General features: G+C 42.7%; 1 protein-coding gene across 1 annotated transcript in view; it reads left to right on the top strand.

Moving 5' to 3' along the window:
• Positions 1–4,362: 4,362 nt before the first annotated feature.
• Positions 4,363–26,388, top strand: part of chd6 (chromodomain helicase DNA binding protein 6) — a 143,971-nt gene continuing 121,945 nt past the window's right edge. The window contains exons 1-2 of the mRNA XM_084315935.1: positions 4,363–4,471; positions 21,968–22,017. Of these exons, the coding sequence (XP_084172061.1) occupies positions 21,988–22,017 (30 nt within the window). The 5' untranslated portion in view covers positions 4,363–4,471; positions 21,968–21,987. The remainder of the gene's footprint in view (positions 4,472–21,967; positions 22,018–26,388) is intronic.

The raw sequence follows: 26,388 nt of genomic DNA, 5'->3' as shown, positions 1-26,388 counted from the left end.
AGCCGTATTGTAATTGTACCCATTCTGCAATGTTAAATAACGTTGTTTATCCATTGAACTAGCTCTACTAAGCGATGGTAGCTAGCCTAGCCACAATGCTATGGTCGCTACCATTCATGTTAGCATGTAAGCTAACATCAACAACAATGGCGGAATATACTTTGGTCTAGCAGGATGTGAGTGACGTTCACCCTTCTCATTGGTTGAAAATGGCCTTCATGTTTGTACATCGCCACCTATTGCTTTGGCATTGTACTACATATTACATATTACATCAGTGTTAAACCACTGTGAGCGGCCCGGAGCGGCTTGGAGCGGAGGAGAACTCTCGCTCCGGACGTCGCGCCGACCCATTTTAAAACCCACTCCGTCGCTCACGTCAAAACCGCCCGCTCCGCTCCCCGCGCCGCTCTCGCGCCGCACCGCTCACATGCCCTGGTCTCAGTCTAGTCTGCCTTACACCCGGAAACACTGTTAGATTTATAGGACCTTCGTCATAGCAATGACGGCCTCGCCCCTCTCCTGGTTGTCATGCGACGCGCTGTCATGACAACAGCTAATAACCTTTCACACACATTAAAAACACAGTTTCTCATTATGTCAAACCTCTCCCCCTCGCTCCTGTGTCTCCTGCCGCTGTTATCAGTTGTTTATGTGCTGTGAAATACAAACATTCTGCTGGCTGCTCCTACTGACTGCTGCTTCCACCACCCTCTGCTAAACCATGCACATTTCGACCTCTCTGACCCGGCCCCTCCAGCTGCTGTCATCTCCCCCAATATACATTACATACATTGAAAACACCGATATCTCTCAGTATGTACGTGTTACAATTTATCAATATGTGCACGTTACAATTCATGAAGTATGATATTTAGACTAGGAATCCAAAATGAATGGAAGTGAAGTGAGGAGCGTGACACCTGGGAGGAATGGTGGTGTTGACAGCAGACGACAGGGACAGTAGTTACTAGCTTACTTAACCCTTTTACCGCCTGTATTGTGGTAGTGAAAGGGTTAACCTTCTGTAGTGTGGTAGTGAAAGAGTTAAACTTCTGTAATGTGGTAGTGAAAGGGTTAACTTTCTGTAGTGTGGCAGTGAAAGGGTTAACAATTTGTCATGTGGCAGTGAAAGGGTTAACCCTTTTGTTGTGTGGAAGTGATTAACCTTATATGGGGCGACATTGGGTCAGGAGGTAGAGCAGTCATCTGGCAATCCGGAGGTTCCCGGTTCGATTCCCGCTTGTGTCAATGTGTCCTTGAGCAAGACACTTAACCCCTAATTGCTCCCGATGAGCAGGTTGGCACCTTGCATGGTTGCCTCCGCCGTCGGTGTGTGAATGTGTGAGTGAATGGGTAAAATGTGAGGAACAAAATAATATTTTTTTTATAGCGCTTTTATCCAAATCGCTTTACAATTATTGTAAAGCGCTTAATCGCTTTGGATAAAAGCGCTATAAAAAAAAAAAGCAGCCAGTTACCATTATATAGTGTGGCAGTGAAAGGGTTAAATATGACTTTAGATAAAGGTAAGAAGGCAGATTTTTTGACAAGTTCTATCAAAGTTAAATATTCCTTTAAGTGACTAATCGTAATTTGGGCAGGCAGGGTGTATGGATTTCCAGTACATTAGAGAGAGAGAGGTGGCTACTTGAGACAGCTGGGCGTTCCGACACAGCATACAGAGAAAGTTGAACAGGTATTGACATGTCTTGAAAGAATACAAGACTTCGAATTCCTGGTACAGTAAATATCAATGAGTGCTTGTTGTAAATTTGCATATTCATTGCATTCTCAATGAGGGTAAAGGTGTGGAGATGCTACTAAGTAGCTTATTGAAAAATGTTGTGGAAGGATATATGTATGTACATATAGTGTAGTGTACATATGTATACAAATTGTTATTCAATATAGAACATTTTCATAATATTACATCACATTGTCCTTAGTTTTGTATAAAGGCATGTGGTTTTCCAGCTCTAATTACATAGTGATGCTATCTTTTTTGATAGATTGTCTTATCTTAATACAATCGTAATACAATTGTCATAGAGCACCTCTATACAAAATGGTCATCAATCACAAGTTCTTTATACTACTGTCTGCTACAATACTCTGACCTATATACAGTATACTAGTATGGCAATTGTATTACAAGATAAAGACATCAAAAAGATGGTATTACTTTGTATTATATATGCCCAGACGCGATGCCTACATTGATGTGTTCCTATTGGCTAATCTCTGTCAATAGGTGACAATATCTCCTCATGAGTCAGGATGATACTCATGGGTCATGACCTTTAATATGAAGCAACCTCAGCTGAGTAGGAACAGAGACACACAGAGTAAGCCTACTGACACAGAGTAAGTCTAGAGTACACTCATATATCTTCTTCTAAGGGCGGCTGAGTGGCGCAGTGGGAAAGGCGCTCGCCACTAACGCAGGAGATGCTGGTATCGAGCCCAGCTCTCGGTGTTGCTACCGGCTTGGCCGGCCGTCATACTAACACAATTGGCAGTGTTAGAGGGTGGGAAAGCCGGTGGGTGGGGATTGGACGTTGTGGACAGCGACTCCTACAGGTCGGCTGGGTGACAGGAAGTATCGGGGGCAGTGTGAGCCTCCCACGCGTTACTCCTCGCCACTGAGAGTTTGAGCTGTTGCGGTGAAAAGATGCGACAGGCTGCCTCCTCGTGCACCGGAGGGGACACGTGATGCAAGGCTTCTGTCCTCACTACAGCCGACCAGTGGGAGGCATAGTCTAGCAACGTTCAAGACAGGGGAGGGAAGAATTGGAAATACGAAATTGGGATGGGAGAAAAATAGAAAATAAGGAGAAAAAGTGGATCAAAAAATATATATATCTTCTTCTACTTCTAGCAGAATTATGCTGGTGTAGTTGTGATTTAGGAGTTAGAGATACTGCTGAGAGGAGGTGCTGGCTCTAGCCTACTGATGAGAGGAGGTGCTGGCTCTAGCCTACTGATGAGAGGAGGTGCTGGCTCTAGCTTACTGCTGAGAGGAGGTGCTGGCTCTAGCGTACTGCTGAGATGAGGTGCTGGCTCTAGCGTACTGCTGAGATGAGGTGCTGGCTCTAGCCTACTGCTGAGAGGAGGTGCTGGGTCTAGCCTACTGCTGAGAGGAGGTGCTGGGTCTAGCCTATTGCTGAGAGGAGGTGCTGGGTCTAGCCTATTGCTGAGAGGAGGTGCTGGCTCTAGCCTACTGATGAGGAGGTGCTGGGCTGGCTCTAGCCTATTGCTGAGAGGAGGTGCTGGCTCTAGCCTATTGCTGAGAGGAGGTGCTGGCTCTAGCCTATTGCTGAGAGGAGGTGCTGGGCTGGCTCTAGCCTATTGCTGAGAGGAGGTGCTGGCTCTAGCCTATTGCTGAGAGGAGGTGCTGGCTCTAGCCTATTGCTGAGAGGAGGTGCTGGCTCTAGCCTACTGTAACACCGTCATCCTGTGTAGGGTACATCTTAATGGTCACCAAGCTACTACTGGTATGTGGATACAGGCAGGTATAGCCTATAGGGAGAGCAGCGATACTGTACAGCTGAGCCCACACAGCACACCTGAATGAACAGGCTACTTTTGACTCAACCCACTCCTCCACTATCAGAACACCAACAACATACTAACTTTGAGAGTGGAAAATACTGAAATACTGGGTTTAGTGTATAACAGGCCTACAGGTGGAGTTCGGGAAGAAATAAAGGGTGCTTTAGTAAGGATATGTTCACACACTGCAGGTAAAAGTGGGTCAAATCTGTTTTTTTTCTGCTCATACTGTACGTGACTCGGATCTGATTTCTTTCACAGCAGTGTGAAGTACAGCACAAATCACATAGAATCTGATCTTTTCAATTCAGATTTGGGCCACTTTCATATGTGCTCCTAAATCAGATACATGTCTGACTTTCAAAGACATCTTGATCCAACCACCCATCCCAAAAAAACCCATCATCCTCGCCTTGCATCCCTATCCCACATTAGCAACAACGTGTTACAGTACCCCCCAAAAACAACCCCTGATATGAACCCGTTGAGACCCGGTCCCAACAACAACACACACCAGAACACCTCTGCACTCTGCAGCGGTCCGCAAGTAGACACACCGAGCATTTTAAATTAAAACCCATTGAACATCCGGGAAACGAAACTGGATCTGCAAAGGACGTGGAATGTTTTTTTTCTCTCTCTCGCCCTTCAACCCCATAATGATGGGAGTAAAAAGCGACATGATTGGTGGATGCAGCAAAGAAGAAATATAAACCCCCCGACTCGGTGCGCGCCTCGTTTTGTTGCATTGATGTGTGTTGCTGCTGCTGCTGCACGGGAATAAAACGAACGCTCCCCTCTTGAATGACAAGCGCAAAGCAGCCAAGGAGGACCAGCAACAAAACCCGGGTGGTTTCTCTCATTGTGGCGTAAAAAAAAGGAAAAAGGAACGATTTCACCGCCTGGTTAAAAAAAGGTAAGAGAAAACACTAGAATATGATCAACAACAAGGTAAGATTCACATCAATGCGAATCACACACACACACAACAAAAGTGCACACAATGGTGCTTGGCTGCGACGCGCCGCTCGCTCTCAGACAAACAGAGAGAGAGAGGGAGAGAGAGAGGCACTCCTTTTGCTTGACAGCTGCGGGGCCAATGGAAACATCCATCGACCCAGCTGCGCCGCGCCGCAGCCAATGGGAAGCGTCGCAGCGCTCCTCGGTGACTGCTCCAGGTTAGGCTGGTTGGCTGGCTGCGCTGCTTGCTTGCTTGTAGCCCGACGGCTCGCTGCTGCTGCTAAACTTCCACCAAAATAACAGCCGTTAGTATTTTTGGGCTGCTGTTGTGTTGCAGACAGTAGCCATTTTAGGTAAGTCATGTTTTAACTTTGACGGTGTCGTGTGACGGTGTGTCTCTCTGTCTGTCCGACCGGTGTCTCCGTGTTTATTGTTGCACGGGACTCCCGCTGCATCCCCGACTGAATGAACTCCACGGAGGAGCCCAGCAGCTAGCTCCGTTGTTGGGTTAAAAGAAAGAGAGCTGCCCCCCTCCTCTCCTCCTCCCTCTCCCTCTTCTCCTCCTCCTCTCCCACCCCCTTCTAATTTTTTATGCATTTTTCTAAACTGTCATGGCGTTTTTGTGTCCTTGGAAATAAATGCGGGGGTAAAAAAAAAACAAGGGTGTTTTTCCCGACTGGACGAGAAGAAGCCCCGGTGAGTGTGTGTGTTGTGGTGGTTGTGTGTCCGACCGGCGGCACAGGTGAGCGGCTTCCCCGGCGGCGGCGGCGAGGTCCCTGGATGAGTTAGGCGGCGGTCCACACGTGTAAATAGAACATCTCCTCGCAGTGACATTACGGGCTAGCGGGGCTGAGGCTAATAAAGAAGCTCGGTAGCTCGGATATGCTAACCACGAAATAGGACACACTGTCTCCTTACCTCTCCCGCTGCTGTGTATGATGTGTGTTTCTCTTTATAAGTTTCTTTCTTTGTGGCTGCTGCTATGGAAACACTGGGAAGAAGTTGTGATTTTGCCAGGCAACTTGTGTTGTGTGTGTGCAATGGTGTGGCTTCTTCTTGTGTGAACGGGCTATAGCTAGTTAGCTGTTTCCTAGCCCCTCTGTGTCTCTGTAATACGGTTGTTATTGGAGCATTAAAAAAAAAAGGATGATATGGTTGTGGATGAACTGAGCTAGCTGCTTTGTTAGCCCGCTAGCTCGTGTTGAACGGTTCCTCTGGACGTTGTGGTGTGTTGGTGTTGGAGGATGTGAGGCTCGTGAGCAGCACTCACACCTTGACCTGGCCAGGTGCGACACCCCGCACGCACGCGCCCCAACCCACCCACCCAGACAAAGAGCGCGGGCGGGTGCGCACGCGTACAGGTGACCACACATCACCACCAGTACTACAAGTAGGCCAAACTGCACCAAAATAAACTCGAGGAGGAAATGATGGTAAATAGTCATTGATATGCCGGACACTCACAATATCAGCCACGTCCTGTGGTGATGCGTTATTCTTGTTGATTCGGTCCACTCTGCTTCTTCTACCACGTTGGTACACAGTGGTACCCACTGGACAAGCTCTTTTCTGTCATTATAAAAAAAAGCACGTTTGTTTTCTTTAGGATTATGAAAATGGCTTGTGAAATTCCGACGGTCCAGGAGGTGAGGATGAGAATCCCGGTTGGGCCATCCTTCCATCCCATCATGGTTCTTCACATTTAACAATATGGATGTTTTTTTGGTGTTTTTAATGTTTTCCCTAAAATGGAAGTTACCAAAGGGGATGTCCTAAATATAGAAAACATCAGCAACACCAGCTCTTTTCATGACCTAAAGCAAAGGAGAGGAGAATTTAGAATACGAGTTATTCTGGCCTTCCTTACAAAGGGTTATATAATACTGGGTTTTCAGTGGTATATAAACGGTTGTAGTTTTCATGAAATATGCTGACTAGTTAAAATTATTATATCCTTTTATTGTTTTTACAGTACTTATCCGTGCAGAGAGGTAAGGGAAACAGGTGGCAGCCTTGATACATGGATTGTGGAAAAGGGGGCGTAACCAAATACATTTACATTTAGTCATTTAGCTGACGCTTTTATCCAAAGCGACTTACAAGTCATCAGGAAGGGCAAATACTATTCCTAATGAATATATAACTCATTACTATGAATATGTTCCTAATGAATATATCAGTGTTTCCCACAGGATTTTCAGAGACTATGGGGGGTGAACCTCCGACCCTCTAGGGGGGTCCGGGGGCATGCTTTTTGTGTGTGTACATTTTAAAGTTAAATGCATCAATCGGGTGCACTTTGAGAGCAAAATAAAGAGGCTAGAGAACATGTTCCTAATTAATATAAAATAACAAAATACTATGAACAAGTTCCTGTTTGTGTATTTAATACTATTTTCTACCAAGTCTCTCTGGTTCCTCTTGATCAGATGGAGGAGAAACCGGTCTTCTCTGAAGTATTTACTATCTAAACTTATTGCTACGGTTTCTTCAAGAGTTTTTGGTAGCGATGAGGGCAGCTGAGGGTTTCTACTAGACCTCTTCCCAGTTTTGTGTGGATAATAACTTTATTGGAACTGTATTTATTTCATTAGCAGGATAAGCTTGTGATGTAGCATCTAGTTTTCAAGCGGTCGGTCCTGCAGTGTAAAAAACACAACTAATGACAGCAAACGACAACAAGACAAACAATGAACATAACATATACTGGTAATCAAAAACAATGCATACATACAAAATAGTCCTTCAAAGCAGCTAGTTTTTAGATGGAAAAATAAAGTCGTTTTTAAATAGGCTTCACCATTTTAGGTTAAAGATCCTAAATTATTTGGTCCTTTTAACCAATTGTCTCCCAAAACACACTATTACAGCTGGCGTTCTCTCTCGCTACTTCTGTTTATGGATGCACTATCTGTTCGTTTTTATTTGGCTTAAAGATCAAACAACCGTGGGTACAAATTTCACAAGCCATCCCTATGGTTTAGCCACCATGTCTAGCGTAAATGATTAATTAATTATGTTAAAAAAATTTGGTCGGTGAGGGTGATTTCCTAGCAGTGGGGGGGTGGGGTGGGGGCAGCGCTGCGGGGGAGACACCAGCTCCACTCGTTGCCAGAGGAACTTGGTGAAATCTATTCAGAATGTAGAGCAACAGATTAGTACCATACATGCTGCCAGTTACATACAGAGAGGTGTCCCTGCCCCGGTAAACTTCAGGTGGTCCACCTAAAGTGCTTCTTCTGATCACGTTTAATAGGAAGCTTGTGATGTGTCTTCATATGTTTCAACTTGGAGAGCACTAAGACCTATGAAACTCATTATAATGTTTGATGCGTTGTGCGGTTTGCAACCGTTTTCTCAATAGAACATGGTTTTTTGAAGGCTAAAACACTAGACATTTCTCGGCTGATTTCCGTTAGTTCGTCTGAACTACAGATTCTGATTATGGATGGGTCATATTCAAATATATATATATATTTCTTTTACGAGTAATACACGATCACTCGAGTATAGCATGCGATCAATCGATCAGGATTTGTCTTAAAAATGCCCATCCCTAATCTGAACCGTGAGCTTTGTGATCCGTTGCAGCCCCAGGACTAATTAAGGTGAAAATGGATCTATAGTAGTTCCTGGAAGTTGTAGTTGAAGAGCTACAGTGATGTTGTTACAAGCAGCGTGCATGCTATTGCTGACAAAGACCAGGCAGAGAGAGACGCATTACACCCGTTTCAAAGTCCCTGCATTGGTTGCCTGGTAGTTTTAGAATACATTTTAAGATCCTCTTTTTATTGGTTTTTAAATCACAATCAATCTGGCAATGCACCTGCCTATTTATGTGAAATGTTTTTTAGGTATATGTGCCCAGCAGAACCATTAGATCCTCCGACACTGGTCTCCTAACCGTTCCACAGGTTAGAACGAGACCTGGAGAAGCATGCAGCTTTATCTTTTGTGGTCCTCTATAGCCTTAGTTTAGATTAGAACAACAAGGAGAAGCAGCATTTATCTATTATGGTCCTATAGCCTTAGTTTAGAACAACAAGGAGAAGCAGCGTTTATCTATTATGGTCCTATAGCTTTTAGAACAACACGGAGAAGCAGCGTTTATCTATTATGGTCCTATAGCTTTTAGAACAACACGGAGAAGCAGCGTTTATCTATTATGGTCCTATAGCTTTTAGAACAACACGGAGAAGCAGCGTTTATCTATTATGGTCCTATAGGCTTTGCTATAGTCTGCAGCAGGATCTGTGGGGAATTATTTTTAAGAAGTCTTGAAACACCTTTTTTGCATTGTTTTTACCAAGGTTATTTTCATTGCTTTTACTTATTTATTATTGTTATTTGGGGGCGGGCAGACTGATGTGTTGCTAAACATCACAAAGCTTGAATAGGGCCTGGGTTCAGTACTAGTCACCTGGTCACTAGTGGAATAGAGGTGTGTCTATAGAGAAGAGAACAAAGTTGTCAATAGAGTTGTGTCTATAGTGTAATGTATAGCGAATACAGTTGTGTGGGTCTATAGAGAATACTTGTGTATAGAGAATAGTGTTGTCTATAGATAATCAAGTTGTCTATTCTATAGAGCAGTAGGTCTAGTTCCTAAACAGTTTTTGACCAAGGCACTCCTGAAGATATTGTGTCTCTCTATGGCACCCCGACTTCAAAACTCCAAAAGAAAACAACACCACCACCATTTAGTTTGTAGTGTATAGAAAATCACATTTAACTAATTGATACAATTCTAAGGAGGGGTGACGCCGGTGGCTCAGTCAGGAGGTAGAGCGGCAGAGCAGTCTGGTAATTGGAAGGTTCCCGGTTTGATTCCAGCTCCTCCTGGCAGCATTTCGAAATGTCCTTGAGGAAGGCACTTGACCCCAAACTGCTCCCGATGAGCAGGTCGGCACCTTGCATGGTCTCCTCCGCTGTCTGTGTCGGTGTGTGAATGTGTGAGTGAATGGGTGAATGTGAGGCATACGTTGTAAAGCGCTTTGGATAAAAGCTGTCTAAACTCTGTTCATAGTGTGCTGCTGGCACAGCGCTGAAACGTAGTGTGGAGGTCTGAAAATGCGATACTACTAGTGTGCGTTGTTCAGTCCATTTGTAGATAATTTTATGAATTACTCTTGGGCGGCTAAATTACTGTAGCAGCTGATGCTGGGCAGTGAGGGAGCTGAATAGATCCCGGAGCTAGTTGTAGTCTTCATTCATAGAGCTAGTCTTCATTCATAGAGCAGAGCTAGTCTTCATTCATAGAACTAGTCTTCATTCATAGAGCTAGTCTTCATTCATAGAGCTAGTCCTGGTCTTCATTCATAGAGCTAGTCTTCATTCATAGTTAGTCTTCATTCATAGAGCTAGTCTTCATTCATATTCATAGAGCTAGTCTTCATTCATAGAGCTAGTCCTGGTCTTCATTCATAGAGCTAGTCGTAGTCTTCATTCATAGAGCTAGTCTTCATTCATAGAGCTAGTCTTCATTCATAGAGCTAGTCTTCATTCATAGAGCTAGTCGTCATTCATAGAGCTAGTTGTAGTCTTTATTCATAGAGCTAGTCTTCATTCATAGAGCTAGTCTTCATTCATATAGCTAGTTGTAGTCTTCATTCATAGAGCTAGTCTTCATTCATAGAGCTAGTCTTCATTCATAGAGCTAATCTTAGTCTTCATTCATAGTCGTTTTAGCCTGTATGAAACTATTAATAAGTCGTCATAATTTGTAGGTAAATGGGTCAACTTTTGCTCAATAATGCTTTGAAACTGGAGATTCTTTAAAATATCAAGTCAAGATAATATGCTGGGTAGTTTGCCTATGTAGAGACGTATGCAACGCTGTTTGCTTGTCACCCAAAAGCATTTAGGTATACAAACTCTACATAAATTAACAGGTTATGAGTAATACAAACAAGTTTTGGATTCATTTGTAAAAAAATATATAATAATAATAATTATATACAGTTTCACGGCGAAAAATTTACCTACTGTAGGTACCACCCCTTGCCTAAACCAAGTGCTTCCATATGTCTCAACTATTGTTGTCACAATACCAAATCTTTGACTTTGATACCGATACCAGCCTAAGTATCACCATACCGCGGCAAACACCTAAAACATCAGGACGTATAATATTAGGTGACGGAACATATCAAATTCTGTTTATTAATAGAACAGAAAATATTTTGACTGTTGAAAACACACATTTTCAAATAAAATAATATTCTGTTATTCTGCTGAGCTATATAGCTGATCTCCTTTTGGCTGCTTCAAATCAGCTGACATTGTTGAGTTGACACGCCCACTACGCAAAGCTTGCACACACACACACACACACACACACACACACACACACACACACACACACACACACTACTCCAGTCACTCAACTCATAATTCAAGTTCTTTATTTGTCAAATACACAACAATACAGGGGCATTGCAGGTAATGGCATACACCTAAAACATCACAAAGTAAAAGATTATAATATTGGAACAAAACATGGAACTTTTTTTTAGGCAAAATCACGAACAGACAATATGTAAAACTGCTTTGGTGAGTTCAGCTGACGCTCTCTCTCACACGCACATACACACACACACACTGCTCCTGCCATGAATCCACTCAACTCAGAAAATACCACACCAGGCTATTATTCTAAAAGTATCGATACTAGTATTGGACCGTTTTTAACGGCTGGGCATCGCGATACTTTTCTAGTATCGGTGTATCGTGCAACCCTATTGCAGACCCAACCTTGGTGTAACTGAGGGGTACAATTCCCTGACTGTATTGATAAGTATGGTATCATTAAACCACTACCGTCTTATGTACATTCCTACTGGCCATACAGTACACATAGGGCTGGGCGATATGGAAAAAAATCATATCGCGATAACGATATGATAATTTTATTTTATTTCTCGATATCGATAATTATCGAATTGTTATAAGTATAAAAAAAAACGTTTTTTTTTTTTTTTTTTTTTTTTTAACAACAGATGTATGTTTATTTTGCAGCAATTCTTTGTCATTGCCGCCATCTTTAGTGTTACATCCCCTCACACTCCAGTTATCAGGCTGCAGCTGGTTTAAAAGCTAAAGTAAACCGGCTTCTCTGCTGGCTGTGGCTCCAGAGGAGTTGAACAGTTCTGGCTCTGCTAGTTTATTTTCGATCTTTTGGCGCTTTTTTGGTGGACAAACCACCGCACATGTGCACTGTGACTCGTGACTGGAGTCTAGTTCTGCTAGCACACATAGCCTACTGTGTACAGACAGTTTCAAAATGTATTTTAAATTAGAAAGCAAACAAAATAAATGGACAAGAGAAAAAGAAATCTGAATTTGGTCAGTATTGTCATTTGGACAAGCAAAGCCATTACTTTAAGTTGCAGGCAAGAAAGACAAGTCTGTCCACTGTCTCTGGTTTTAAAACTGCCCTGTTGCAGGTAAAAAAAAAAAAAAAAGTAAAAAAAAAAAAACGATTTTTCGATTTTTTTTTAATTTCGATATTCGATATCGATTATTAAACTATATCGCGATATTTATCGTTATATCGCCCATCCCTAAGTACACAGGTATCTAATGATGAACACTTCCCCACAATGACTCGGTTCCACACAAAGCTATATTTAAGTATTTATTAGCAGCAAAAGGTACATAATATACTTTACTTTACTTCACTTTGGATGCGCTTATAAGGCAAAGGAATGTGCGTAGGCAAATCAATAACGAATGTCCATTCTCATATTACGCAGGAGATGATCATACAACCTGAATCTTAGGGAATTATATCTATGGTACACTAGTAATATAGCGGGAGATACTGGAAGGGTCCCCCCGGTTGTAAGCCAGCAAGGGTAGAGGATCTGTCGGTAGTAGAGTCTGGGTCAACGATGATAAGGAGACTCCGAGTACAGGAGACGGTGCAATAAGATCTTGATCCACAGACGAATACAGCTGTTCTCCGTAGCATGTAGCTCCACATGGAAGAAAGCTAGCCGGCCTCAGGCTTCCGAGAGGCGGACTCGACGTGGCTCCTCACAGGGTAAATCCCACACACTTGTGGGTGTCGGCGATTCTCCGCTCCATCAATTACAGGACCAAAAGCAAATATAATCCAGCCGAAAAGGGCTATGCAGTCGTCTGTAGGTTATCCAGTGTACATAATCCACACGGTCCTCGTCTAGGGCCCCTCGGGTGAAAGCGCCATGATAAGCAGCCCAGCCTGGATAAGCACTCTAGCTGATACCAGGAAACGTTGGTGATGCTGGTCACTGTAGAACTTTAGCCGCACGATACACTATACACAAATAGACTATTACTGACTTAATAGAATAGGTCGAACTCGACGGTACAGCGTTAAACTCTGACACTTCAGTTATTAATTCGCACGCGGTCTCAATGCTCTATTTGGGGCCAAACGGGCCATACTGCACCGCACGTCGTATCGTGGGTGAGGCTTCAACTTATTGGGTAACTCTCTAAGTCTAAGTGCTTCTGTATTCACCTGCGCCGTATTTATACGCTTAGATGAATAAACTAGTACCAGCTTTATTCCTGTCTCATATCCTTACGCAGTACCGTTCATGTCCAGGCATGTCCCCGGCGGTGACTTTGAACCTGACTTTGGAGGCATGGCCTTGGCGCCTGTGGACCGCTGTCCAATAGGAGAATGAAATATTATGGTCTGTACTAGGCTAAAGGGATATTCCGTGTATATGTACTAGGGGTGGGAATCACCAGTTTCATCATGATACGATACGATATCGATTCTTTGGACAACGATACGATATTTGCCGATATCACAAAGTCTCACGATACAATACGATACGATTAGATTCAGGTGCCTGCGATCGATATGAGATGATATCATATGCCCATTTAACACAATCAGTTATGAGACTCGCCACAGGATTTTCAAAATAAGAGTATCGATATGAATCGATCTTATTGCATCGATCCGATTCGATCGTTGATAATTACATCGATGTATCGATCTGGATCGATGTATCGTCCCACCCCTAATATGTACAAGGAATATACAAGGGATATCAAACGATATACAAATATTATGCAATATATATCAATCAATAAATATATATATTCGGTTTAATCTGATCCTTTGTAACACTTGGTATCGCCCACAATAGTCGGCCCACACTGTTTCAATAAACTAGGGCTGACCGTCGATTTTTCTTTTTGGAATTCGAAGCTTCGGGGCCGAGATTCTATTTTAATTCGAAGCTTCGAGATAAAAAAATAATAAAAAACGATTATAAATCTTTTTTTTTATATATATATTTAAAGGAAAACGCCAACATTTTGGGAAATTAGCTTATTTGCCCTGGAGTTGGACAAGAAGATGCATACCTTTGTTGTCTCTGTGCGTGCGTTAGGCTTAGGGAACGCCCGCTCCGTTAGCTTAGCTTCATCACTGGAAGTGGGTCAGACTTGTACCCTCAAGTTCCCTACAGTCACGTAAAGGATCCGAACCGATTGAAGTTTATGGATACCATGACTTAAAATCCTCTTACCTTGACGATTAAAAGCCTCCCCAATTTAGAAAACAGTATTCCCATGGCTGGTGTTGATATGCTGCTACTGTAGCTAATGAAAACCAACAACCGGACACTCAAGCAGATAACGAGGGTAATAACTTCCGGTCGGGGGGGTTCCAAAATAGAAGAGCGACGTCTATAGCAGCGGAAATACGTTTATTTTGTACATTATCTAACGTTAACGCGAACCTAAACTAACTTTAGGTTAGTTGTAACGTTAGTTTAGGTTCGTGTTATATATACACAAGGTGCAGTATACACAAGATGCTGTGTACACAAGGTGCAGTATACACAAGGTACAGTACACACAAGGTGCAGTATTTTTTACTGCTACCCTATCCAGCTATTTTAGTCTTTAGCTAAACGGCAAACGGGTCTAGAGACTTGGACCAGCATTTTTGGGTAATTGGACAAAGATTATTGAGATGGAATACTTTTTTCTCCGTTTAGAAAATCCATGTAAAAAATGCAGCAAATCAAGTGGCACTTTAGACATGTTTCTTGGTATCTGATTTTAGTATCGGGGGGAAAATTCTCTATGATATTCTATTTTAGCCTGGTATCGGACCGATATCTGATACCAGTGTCGGTGCATCCCTAGTCTGGATCCATGTATTGCCCATTTGTGCTTGACGAATGTTGAGAAGCTATCTTTGCAACGTAAATACACATTCGTTAGCGAGTATAGCCTATTACATTTTATATGACATTTAAAATTCTGAACAGTGTGTTTAATCAGCTTACAAACTAGTTTTGACATGTAATGAAATCAAGTTTTTATAAACTGCATGGTCAATGTATTATGTAGAATGTGAAATGAGCAGACGGTTATCGCGGCACTCCAGCTGTTTTGATTTGCACTGAAATGCTGCTGTTCTTGAACGCATCCCTCTCTGCTGACTCCAACTCTCAGTCACGGTAGCCCTCCCCTCTGTTGGATACATTAGTTTGTTGTTAGCAACATGCTAACTGCTAGGCCCTACAACTACTCTCACTGTTTAGAAAATACTTCAGAGAGTCTGCTGTTTAACTTACATGGCAAGATTCAGCAGAGGTACATTGTTGTCTTGTCTGTATATTTTGCAAAGAGCATATCCGTCCAACCGACGATACGGTTTTAGTTGACAAGGGCCGGTTAGTGGTATAATCCATCTGCTTCTGTCCAGTGGCCTGTTCTGTACCTGTGGTTGTACACACGAGTTGTTGTTGTTAGATACCACTTTCTCACAGTAGATCCACAGTAGCAAGCTTCTACACAGGAACTGAGTGTCCATCTAGCTTTACTATGATGAGTAAAGACTTGGACCTTCGTTTGGGATCAAGACATTTCCAAAAATGCTGTTGATGCCTAGTGCCTACTAGGGATGGGTACCGAATTCGGTACTTTTGAGGTACCGAACCGAAACACGTCGGTACTACCGAGTAGGGCTGCAACTAATGACTAATTTGGTAGTCGACTAATCTGCCGATTATTTTTTCGATTAGTCGACTAATCGAAAACCAATGTAAACAACAACATTTTTTTTTTAAATTACCTATCTTTGTGAAAGTGGCTTCTCAGCTCTGGTCCAGCTGAAGACAGAGCAGAGGAACAGATTGGACATTGAGCATGACCTCAGAGTTGCTTGTCTACCATCACCCCAGACTTTGAGACTCTTGTCACGACCAAACAACAACATCATAACATGATGATCCCATAGCAAATTAAAATAATGACTCATGAAACATTTGAATTTGGATCTTTAAGCCACTTTAAATGAAAATGTATTTGAAGAACAATACAGCAATCACTCATAACAAGATAAATAAATTAAATAATACAAATTAAAGTGGAAGTGTACTTTAAATAACTTTTGTTTGCTGTGTGTGAGAGGAGTCCGTGTGTAGGGATGCCCCCCGGACCCCGGTTTTAAACGGGAACCGGTACTATATTAGAATATACCAGAGTATTTATAAGCTCCGACGTCCTCGGTACTACTATCGATACTCTAGAGAAATTATTATTATTATTATTATTATTATTATTATTTAAAAGTTGCGAACGATCTCTCCTCTCTCTGTCTCTGCACGAGAAGCAGCGAGTCATTATTACACACACTCCTCGCGAGTCGCGCTACACATACATACGGGTACTCCTTAATGAAAGTGCTGTCAATAGTATGCAGCTGCAGCACGTCAGACAGCAGCGCTTACAAGCCCCGCACATACAAGCCCCGCTGCCCCGCACACCTGATGTGCTGCAGCTGGAAGCATCTCAGCGCTGTCTCCGTGCCGACGCGCGCTGCACACAGACACAGACAGCTCTGCATGGACTGAGTCGTGATGGCGGATAGAGCGAAGCGTTCACAAGTGCAACAAAACATTTGCCAGTAAGGGTGGCAATACGAGCAATCTATCAAAACATTTGTTTGCAAAACACTATATTAGTGTGCAGAAATGCGCCGTATTCGACTGCCTTGCGCGCAGTGGTCCATCTGCATCCACGTCCACTGCAGCCGGTAAGCCAAGATACGGAGTTTCCTAGGCTAATAACGAATTATTACAAATAGGCTAATAAACAAAATAATTGTTTAGCTACAAATACTACAATCTAAAAACTTTTTATAGATCGTCAAGCTGAGGTCAGCCACCAATGTGTCCCAGGCCAGTGAGCCCACCACACATCCTCCTCCCTCTACCTCCACCACCCAAAGTCCTTTCTCCCTAGCAGCTAGAGGAAAGATGACAGAGGATAGGGTGAACGAGTGTCACAGGGCTGTGACAAAGTTTGTTGTCAAAGGCCTGCACCCGTTCTCTACAGTGGAGTCCAAGGACTTTAGGTAACAACTAATCATTCAGTGTATATCGTTTTTTTTGTATACATAGTTGTCTAACTTGTCTGTTGTTGTTATAAGTTATTATTGAAGCAGCTATTCCCACCACTCCACACACATTTACAATAATTCAATCATTTCTAATCTTTACTGTAGGGAGATGACCAATGCTCTCAACTGCAAATATAAAAATCATAAAAAAATTATCAAAAAGAACCGATAAGAGTATCGATAAAGTACCGAACCGTTAAGCAGTATCGATAGGAGTAGTAGTATCGATAAAATCCTAACGATACCCATCCCTATCCGTGTGTGTATGTGTGTGTGTCTTACTCTGATCGCTGTGTGAGTGAGAGGAGTGTGTGTACTGTGTAATTTGTTTGTGTGTCTTACTCTGATCGCTGTGTGAGTGAGAGGTGTGTACTGTGTAATTTGTGTATGTGTGTGTGCAGGGAGCGAAATTAACTTTTTGACTCACCGGCCAGTGGCGGGTAGATGGGACGAGTCTACCCGCCAAGCATATTTCTTACCTGCCAAATTTTTTTTGATTAAAAAAAAATATATATATATTTTATATAAAAAAAAAAAATTAAATAAAATATATATTATATAATCATACTTGTAGTTGTATTATCTGCGAGACATCGCCACCACGCAATAAGTCAAAATGCTTGCTATCTGCAAACAGCTCCCACTGTCTGTGTGTATACTTGAGTAGTCTCCAGCTCCAGCAAGGATTCTCCGGCCCTGCAGCTAGACCCTATATTCAGCTAGACCCTACATTCAGCATGCAAGGATTCTCCGGCGATGCAGCTGGACCTATTTATAACGTTACCGTTCTTTTGTCAAATCACATTCAACATGCCCTCAGCTAGAATACGCATTTAATCAATGTTATAAGACATTGATATCAGGAGCTATCTGTAGCTACTGCTAGCCCGGTAGATAACGTTAAGACAATTTAGTTTACTGGGACATATGGATCAACGTGAGCTAGCTAAGCTAGCTAACGAGGGACCGGAGGTATTATGCACTCGAGTAGACTATTGCTGGAGCATTTGTTGATATCAGCAGCTATCAGTAGCTAGCCAGCTAGATACCGTTAGACAATGCCTCGTCATGTATTAAACTAAAAGTGAATAGTTGACTGGGTCATTGTTTAAACAGTAACGTTAGCTCTTGGAGGTCCGATATAGACTAGAGCAGATGAAGTAAACAAGCCAGATAGCTTCCGATTGGTCATTTGCTTTTTTTCTCATGAAACCAGTCACGTCACTCTACTGTGATTGGACCTAGTGCGATGTGGGACTTGTAGTTTTTTAACGATCTCGCGGCGGAGAAAAAAAAGACGAGCGGCTATAATCTGTACTCGCACAAGAGTATCGTTATGAAGTTATGAACTACACGTCTACACGCCACACGGCGGGCAGCCCTCTAAGTGTCATGCGCCAAAGGTAAAAACAGCCCGCCCCTGGCGGGCGGCGGGCTTTAGTTTCGGTCCCTGTGTGTGTGTCTTACTCTGATCGCTGTGTGTGAGTGAGAGGAGTGTGAATGTGTGTGTCTTACTCTGATCGCTGTGTGTGAGAGAGAGGAGTGTGAATGTGTGTGTGTCTTACTCTGATCGCTGTGTGTGAGTGAGAGGAGTGTGTATGTGTGTGTCTTACTCTGATCGCTGTGTGTGAGTGAGGAGTGTGTATGTGTGTGTGTCTTACTCTGATCGCTGTGTGTGAGTGAGAGGAGTGCGTGTGTAATGTATTGTGTGTCTAGTCTGATCATCATCTCCTGCAGGGGAACAATGTTTTCAATGTCCAAAATTTGCTATGGGATCATCATGTTATGATGTTGTCTGGAACCCTGAGAAGCCACTCTCACAAAGATAGGTAGTGCAAAAAAAAAAAAAAAAAAAAGAAAATTAAATAAAGTTTTTTTTTTTTTTTTTTTTTTTTTATGACTAATCGACGCAACAATTTCTCGTCAACGATTTTTTATAATCGACATCGTCGATTATGTCGACTAATCGTTGCAGCCCTACTACCGAGTCTCGAATCAAGTGAGATACCAAAAAAATAAAAAATAAATAAATCTTTTTTTTTTTCCTTTTTTCTTTTCATGTCAACGTTCACACGCACAATATATGCTTACCTAGGATTTGACTTGATTCAACAACAAAGCAGTCGGAGCAATGACGAGCCGAAAACTGTCGAAATTGTAGTTATTTGAAGTTTGGATTTTTTTTCACGACTGAGGTAGGTAAATTAAATTTCTTGAGACTAAAGTACCTAAAAAAGGTACCGTTGGGTACCGGTATCGATTCACGGGTACCGGTATCGGTATCGGTTCAAATGTGAAAGGTACCCATCCCTAGTGCCTACCCAAGTACACTTCTCAATGCACTATTAGCACTTTTCAAAGGTAGGAGATCTGAGGCATCGCAGTAATATTGAACATTTTAGGGCTGTATCGAATGTTATTATTTTTTTTATGCTTCTATTGAAGTTTTCAAATGAAGCTTTTGAATGTCTGTCGTCATATTTTATTACGTAATACATTTTCTTTTTAATTATTTAAACGCTATTGAAACGTAAATAATCAAATTATTCTGTTACAGCTGCTGAGCTATATACTATAGCTACTAGGGCTGTCTTAAATACTTCGAAGCTTCGTTCGATGGGCATGGGATTCAAATATGAAAATAAAATTCGATTATATTAAAAAAAATATATATAGATTGTGTTTTGTTTGTCTAAGATTTAAAAAGGTTTAAACTTTACAGCACTGACAAAGTTGAACAAAGTGCTGTACAAGTCCCACAACATAAAAAAAAATATATATATATATATATATATATATATATATATTTTTTTTTTATCTCGAAGCTTCGAATTAAAATCGAATCTCGGCCCAGAAGCTTCGAATTCCAAAAAAAATCGAAGGTCAGCCCTACTGTCCATCAATATCTTCCCTTTGAATGAAATAGTTTCAGGAGAGTGATGTAGAGGGAGAGAGAGCGAGACACACGTCACGCACACACACTCTCTCTACTGGTTCAATTAATGTATAAAAGTAGAAAAACGTTGCACTATAAAAACGAACTGGATAGTTGATGATAATAAACATTTAACTTCATTAGCTGAAGTATTCTAAAATCATTTAAGCCATTCTCCTTTTCTGTGTGTGTGCACGCGTCTCATATCTGGTCTGACATCAGAGGAGTTTGATAGTATTTACTGAGGATTGCCAGATAATGTTATTTAAACATAAAAAAATTGTTGTAGGAACAGTTTGGGAGAGGGAGGTAAGGGGTTTTAGATTGTGTGTTGTGAAGTTTAGACTTCAGAGAGGGAGAGTAAAGTACAGAAAAAAAGGTACCGTTGGGTACCGTACCGGTATCGATTCCCAGGTAAAAAGAAACATTTTCAGACTCTGTCCCGAACAGACCCACCGCGTAGGCCAGATGCAAGCCGCATTTTACAATAAACCTCTGTGGGGCTGCTTAAAAAAAAATTATAATCGCAAATGTAATCTCAATCGCAATATCGGTCAGAACTAGGCCTGCCACGATAACAAATTTTGCTGGGCGATTAATTGCCCCCGAAAATATCGCGATAAATGTATTTCCCAAAACTTTTATTTTGAAGCCCACCGCTCTGTCTTTTCCGGTTTAAGACTTTTATTTTGAAGCCCACCGACCGGACCGGAAGTATTGTTGCGATTATCCTAGCCGACAACTTGTCTCGTCTGGTTGTGTTTTTTAGTTTTAACGTTAGCTACTAACGTTAGATGCAGCTACTACAGGCAATCAACGATGAGGAGGACGCGTCAAAGCCGTATATAATAGAATAGCTGTGGTGCGTAGGCACTGCAGCACGACTCGAAAATGACCCGTTATAATAAATTAATTCATGTTTAACTTGTCCCCGTCTCCAGTGCTTTGACTAGCCCCACCCGTTCATTGTAAACAATGATGCATGTAATTGTATTAACGTTATTCTGTGTTATTCTAACGTTACACTACAAATAACGCTACTTGGTTAAAAGGAGCAACACTATTGAGAAATGTAGGTAAGCTAAATATGTGGCGTTGCTACTGCCCCACGGAGCTCCCGTGCTGTGCTCTGTAGTAACGCCAGCGGCCAACCCACACGGAGAGTGACTGACAAGGGGCACTGGTTCCGCCTCATTAAAACAAACGCGCAAATAGCAATTAATCGCGCCCGTCAAAATCATTGCATTCATTTTAATTATCGCGGCAATTAATCGATTTATTGCTTATCGCGGCAGGCCTAGTCGGAACAATCGCAATTCGATTATTTCCCAAAATCGTGCAGCGCCAGGGTGGCGCACCATGTACAGCACTGCGGTGCAACACGGCCGTCCCGGGTTCGACTCCCAGACCCGGCATTGCCGAATGTTTTCCCCCCTCTATCTCCCATACTTCCTCTATCTCCCATACTTTCTCTCTCTCTCTCTCTCTCTCTCTCTCTCTCTCTCTCTCTCTCTCGAACTGCCCGGTAGCAAAAACCAATAAAATATCTAAATATAAAAGAAGATGATGGTAGACGAGAAGATGGTTCTCTGGTGTGTTTCGGTTCCTCTTGAAGACTATTGTAGTGAGAAGATGGTTCTCTGGTGTGTTTCGGTTCCTCTTGAAGACGATAGTAGTGAGAAGATGGTTCTCTGGTGTGTTTCGGTTCCTCTTGAAGATGATAGTAGTGAGAAGATGGTTCTCTGGTTTGGTTCCTCTTGAAGACGATAGTAGTGAGAAGATGGTTCTCTGGTGTGTTTCGGTTCCTCTTGAAGACGATAGTAGTGAGAAGATGGTTCTCTGGTGTGTTTTGGTTCCTCTTGAAGACGATTGTAGTGAGAAGATGGTTCTCTGGTGTGTTTTGGTTCCTCTTGAAGACGATGGTAGTGGGAAGATGGTTCTCTGGTTTGGTTCCTCTTGAAGATGATGGTAGTGGGAAGATGGTTCTCTGGTTTGGTTCCTCTTGAAGATGATGGTAGTGAGAAGATGGTTCTCTGCTATGTTTTGGTTCTTTTTGACACTAATAATATAATATTTGTGCGTTCCTTTCTGAACAGATGCAGTGAAGGAATAGAAGATGAAAATACACAAGAAGGACAAGCAGCAGGTTTGTGTTGGGCACACACGCACATGCACACGCACACGCACACACACACTTTAGATCAGATTACGTTGCACATTGGATTCAAATAACGTAGAGGCTCAACATGCTTTCATAACACCTGTGGATATGAAAAGCATCTTCTCTGACACACACCCATGCACACACACACACACACACACACACACACACACACACACACACACACACACACACACACACACACACACACACACACACACACACACACACACACACACAGAGGGAGTAGTAAAGTAGGTCATGAACAGAACGCCTTCATACACACACGGAAACCTTGATGCTCAATTTAAGCCCCAATTTGGGGCTGACCTGACCACATCACTTTTGCTTCATATTCACATAGTTAGGCTGCTTGTATTATGGATTCAGACTCTCCCTACCAAACATAATACAAATTATATGTTTAGCCCGGATTTAGGCTGTTAAAATCACAACCAAGAAAACATGCAGCAATTTAAATGTCTACAGAGTCTACCTTTCATAGCCTGATGTTGCAAATATACATCTCCAGTCCCATGGCAGTAGATTGTTCTGGGTTGTATAAGATAACATAAGAGATTCTTTTATTGGTCCCCCTGGGGAAATGCAGGGGTCATAGCAGTAGGGGGGGGGGGTACAGGTACAGAACAATATAAATAACAAGTAAACATTAAAAAAGTGAGGGTCTGTCTTCTAGAGTCTAGACACCCTCAGTCACGTGGCTGTGTGTCTTCTGGGTTGTTTAAGGTCTTCTAGACACCCTCAGTCACGTGGCTGTATGTCTTCTGGGTTGTTTAAGGTCTTCTAGTCACCCTCAGTCACGTGGCTGTATGTCTTCTGGGTTGTTTAAGGTCTTCTAGACGCCCTCAGTCACGTGGCTGTATGTCTTCTGGGTTGTTTAAGGTCTTCTAGACGCCCTCAGTCACGTGGCTGTGTGTCTTCTGGGTTGTTTAAGGTCTTCTAGACACCCTCAGTCACGTGGCTGTGTGTCTTCTGGGTTGTTTAAGGTCTTCTAGACACCCCCAGTCACGTGGCTGTGTGTCTTCTGGGTTGTTTAAGGCCTTCTAGACATCTATATCCTTTTACAGTATAGAGCAGTGGTTCTCAACCTTTTTACACCAAGTACCACCCGAGAACGTAGCTGGCTCTCCAAGTACCACCATATGACCGACGTTAAAATACTACACTATGCACAGTTCACGCAGGAGGCAAATGTATTCCTAATAACATTATTTATTGTTACCTTTAGTCAGACACAGCCACAATGTACAAAGGGGTAGCACTAGAACTAGCAAACTCTTCCACACAACTCATACAATGCAAGGGGCATTGAGAACATAATAACTAACATTCTCACATAGCAAGTGAGATAATTAAGAACAACTGTATTTCAGCAAATGTACTTAATTCAAATATACTCTCTCTCTCACACATACACACTCTCTCACACACAGTAAGTGACACACACAGTGATAACATTAATAACAGAATAATAACCATCATTATCACACAGCAAATGAGAACATTATGAACAAAATAACAACTGTACATTATTTCATCCAAACTTTTGTTACAAATACTTAATTTCCTGCATTCTGGTGAAATTGTACCCCTTAAATTCCAGTGTTTGTGATGGGCATAAATATCTAAATAATAATAACAGGTTGAGAACCACTGGTATAGAGGATTAGAGGTGTACAATTCTTGTTTCTTGGCTCAACACAGTAGTACAGCAGCAATAAGAACAGTGTAGTCGATAAAAAAGTTAAAAACTATAGAAATAGCAACAATGAAGAATAGCTCAATCAATTGTGCTGTGTGCAATGTGCAGGTCACTATTGTGTGCAAGTCAGTAATTGTGCAAGAGCAGTGACCGCTATAAAGTAGCACTGTTTTTCCCCCTAAGTAACAGTTAGTTGTTAGTGTTGTTTGTACATGAGTCTGACTGCCTGGGGGAAAGAACTGTCCCTGAGGCTGCTGGTCCGGGCCCTGAGGCTGCTGGTCCCTGAGGCTGCTGGTCCCTGAGGCTGCTGGTCCCTGAGGCTGCTGGTCCCTGAGGCTGCTGGTCCCTGAGGCTGCTGGTCCCTGAGGCTGCTGGTCCCTGAGGCTCCTGGTCCCAGAGGCTGCTGGTCCCAGAGGCTGCAGGACCGGGCCCTGAGGCTGCAGGACCGGGCCCTGAGGCTGCTGGTCTGGGCCCTGAGTCTGCTGGTCCCTGAGTCTGCTGGTCCCTGAGTCTGCTGGTCCGGGCCTCGAGGCTGCCGTACTGTTTGCCGGACGGCAGCAGCTGAACGAGTTTGTGGGTGGGGTGGGTGGAGTCCTTGATAATGCTGCAGGCCTTGCTGACACACTGTCCATTGTTTATATCCTGGATGGAGGGGAGCTCACACACACGGATGTTCTGGGCTGTTCTCACGACCCTCTGTAGCGCCTCGCGGTCGAGGGCAGAGGGTGTTTCCACACCAGGCGGGAGGCTCTCGTTTGTACCTCTGTAGAGTGTAGAAGGCCTGTGTCTTTGGCCCCATGCCGAATTCATTTAGCCACCTCGGGTGAAAGAGGTGCTTTTTTTTCACCCACGTGGGCTGGTGTGCATGTCCCTTCTCCCAGTTGAGGTCCTCGGTGATGTGAACACGGAGGCACTTGAAGCTGCTAACTGTCTCCACAGTAGACCTGTTGAGAGTTGATGGGGTCCAGCCTTTCAATGGGGTTGGTTGGCCAGGTTGTCAATCTCCTCAGGTTTGGGATTAGGCCTATCACGTACTCGCCATGTTGGAGCAGTGTGTGTGTGGCTCCACAGTCGTGACAGGGAGGAGAGGAGCGGGCTCAGGGGGCTCAGCCTCAGGACACAGCCCATGTCAGTATTGGTTATTTACGGTCTTCAAGACATACTGCTCTTTTCCTAGTCCTTTAGGTCACTGCTTGCTTGTATTATAAAACCTCTCCATAGCAGAACACTGGAGTAATATATCGAGGAGGGCTGTCACTTTTTGTTTGAATGGGAAGGACTCATTGCAGGGTGGAATATTATCTAAGATAATAATAATACACGTTATTTGTATAGCACCTTTCATACAAGAATTGCAGCCCAAAGTGCTTCACAGCAGTGATGTAGACACAAAATACATGGGCATACTTTAGATTTCTGAAATCTATATATAAAAACAAAAACAAAAAAAGATTGTAATGGGTTACTTATTAATTGTGATAGATTTCTGACATTAACATATATAAGACAGGGCTCTACGCTAACTTTCCCCCCCAAGGAGCACATGTGCTCCTAAATTAATAAATGTAGGAGCACACAAAAATGTAGGAGCACAGGGGAAAATGTTCAAGTAAGAGTTTATTAACAAACTATTTATTGGGCGGCTATGTAGTGGGCAAGGCACTCGTTACTGTAACTAGGAAAGTAACAGATTACTGTGCTGTGGGAAACCCCCTAAGAGTCCTCATCATACATCAATGTCATGACTGTGCAATTTGCACTGGTCTGAGCTTATAGATATAGTACCATAAGTATTTTTCTTAAACACACCGTTTATAAGGTCATTGTCTCCTTTACTAGCAATGCCTTTTAATCATTTACACATCAAACGTTAAAAACATCTTAATGCTCCGTCATGCTCTGTGTCTAACCACAGTGCAGTTTTCGAAGGGTTAAACGTGGCAGTTTTCGAAGGGTTAAATGTGGCGGCCAATGAAAAGAGTGCATTCCTTACAGGAGCTTCAAGGTCGTATACAGAGGGAGTGAAAGCACACTGGAATCACACATTCCTCAAACGCCCATCATTATCAAACGGTTTTTTCTTCTCCACTTTTTAGTGTACATTCCATTAAATGTAGTATAGTTATAGTTTATATAGTTATACAGGTTACATAAGTAGGAGGAATAATACAAAAAGACATCCGTCATAAATCACTGACTTTCAGTGCGCATTCGGCGCTTAGATCAGAGGCATACTCGTTCTTTTATCAAGCTTATAATACATACTTATATTGAATCCTCTATTTATATATGTTAATGCTTAATATATTACATCATACAAGTGCCACAAGACGGAGAGAGAGAACAGGATGTCAATACAAAAAGCGTCACTGTAGTTTGTGGCACTTCAACAGTAAGGGGGATGTAAGGAAGTAGAGGAGGGAAGGTAAGGGGGTGTAAGGAAGTAGAGGAGGGAAGGGAAGGGGGATGGAAGGAAGTAGAGGATGGAAGGGAAGGGGGATGTAAGGAAGGAGGGAAGGGAAGGTGGATATAATGGAGGAGGGAAGGGAAGAGGGGACCTAAATGAATATGATGTAATATGGCTACTACCAGGTCAAGGTGGACCTAATCCTTTCCATTATGCATCATCAATC

This window comes from Notolepis coatsorum (genome assembly GCF_963971535.1).
Source record: "Notolepis coatsorum genome assembly, chromosome: 6".
Lineage (NCBI taxonomy): Eukaryota > Metazoa > Chordata > Actinopteri > Aulopiformes > Paralepididae > Notolepis > Notolepis coatsorum.
This window is presented reverse-complemented; position numbering and strand designations above follow the sequence as displayed.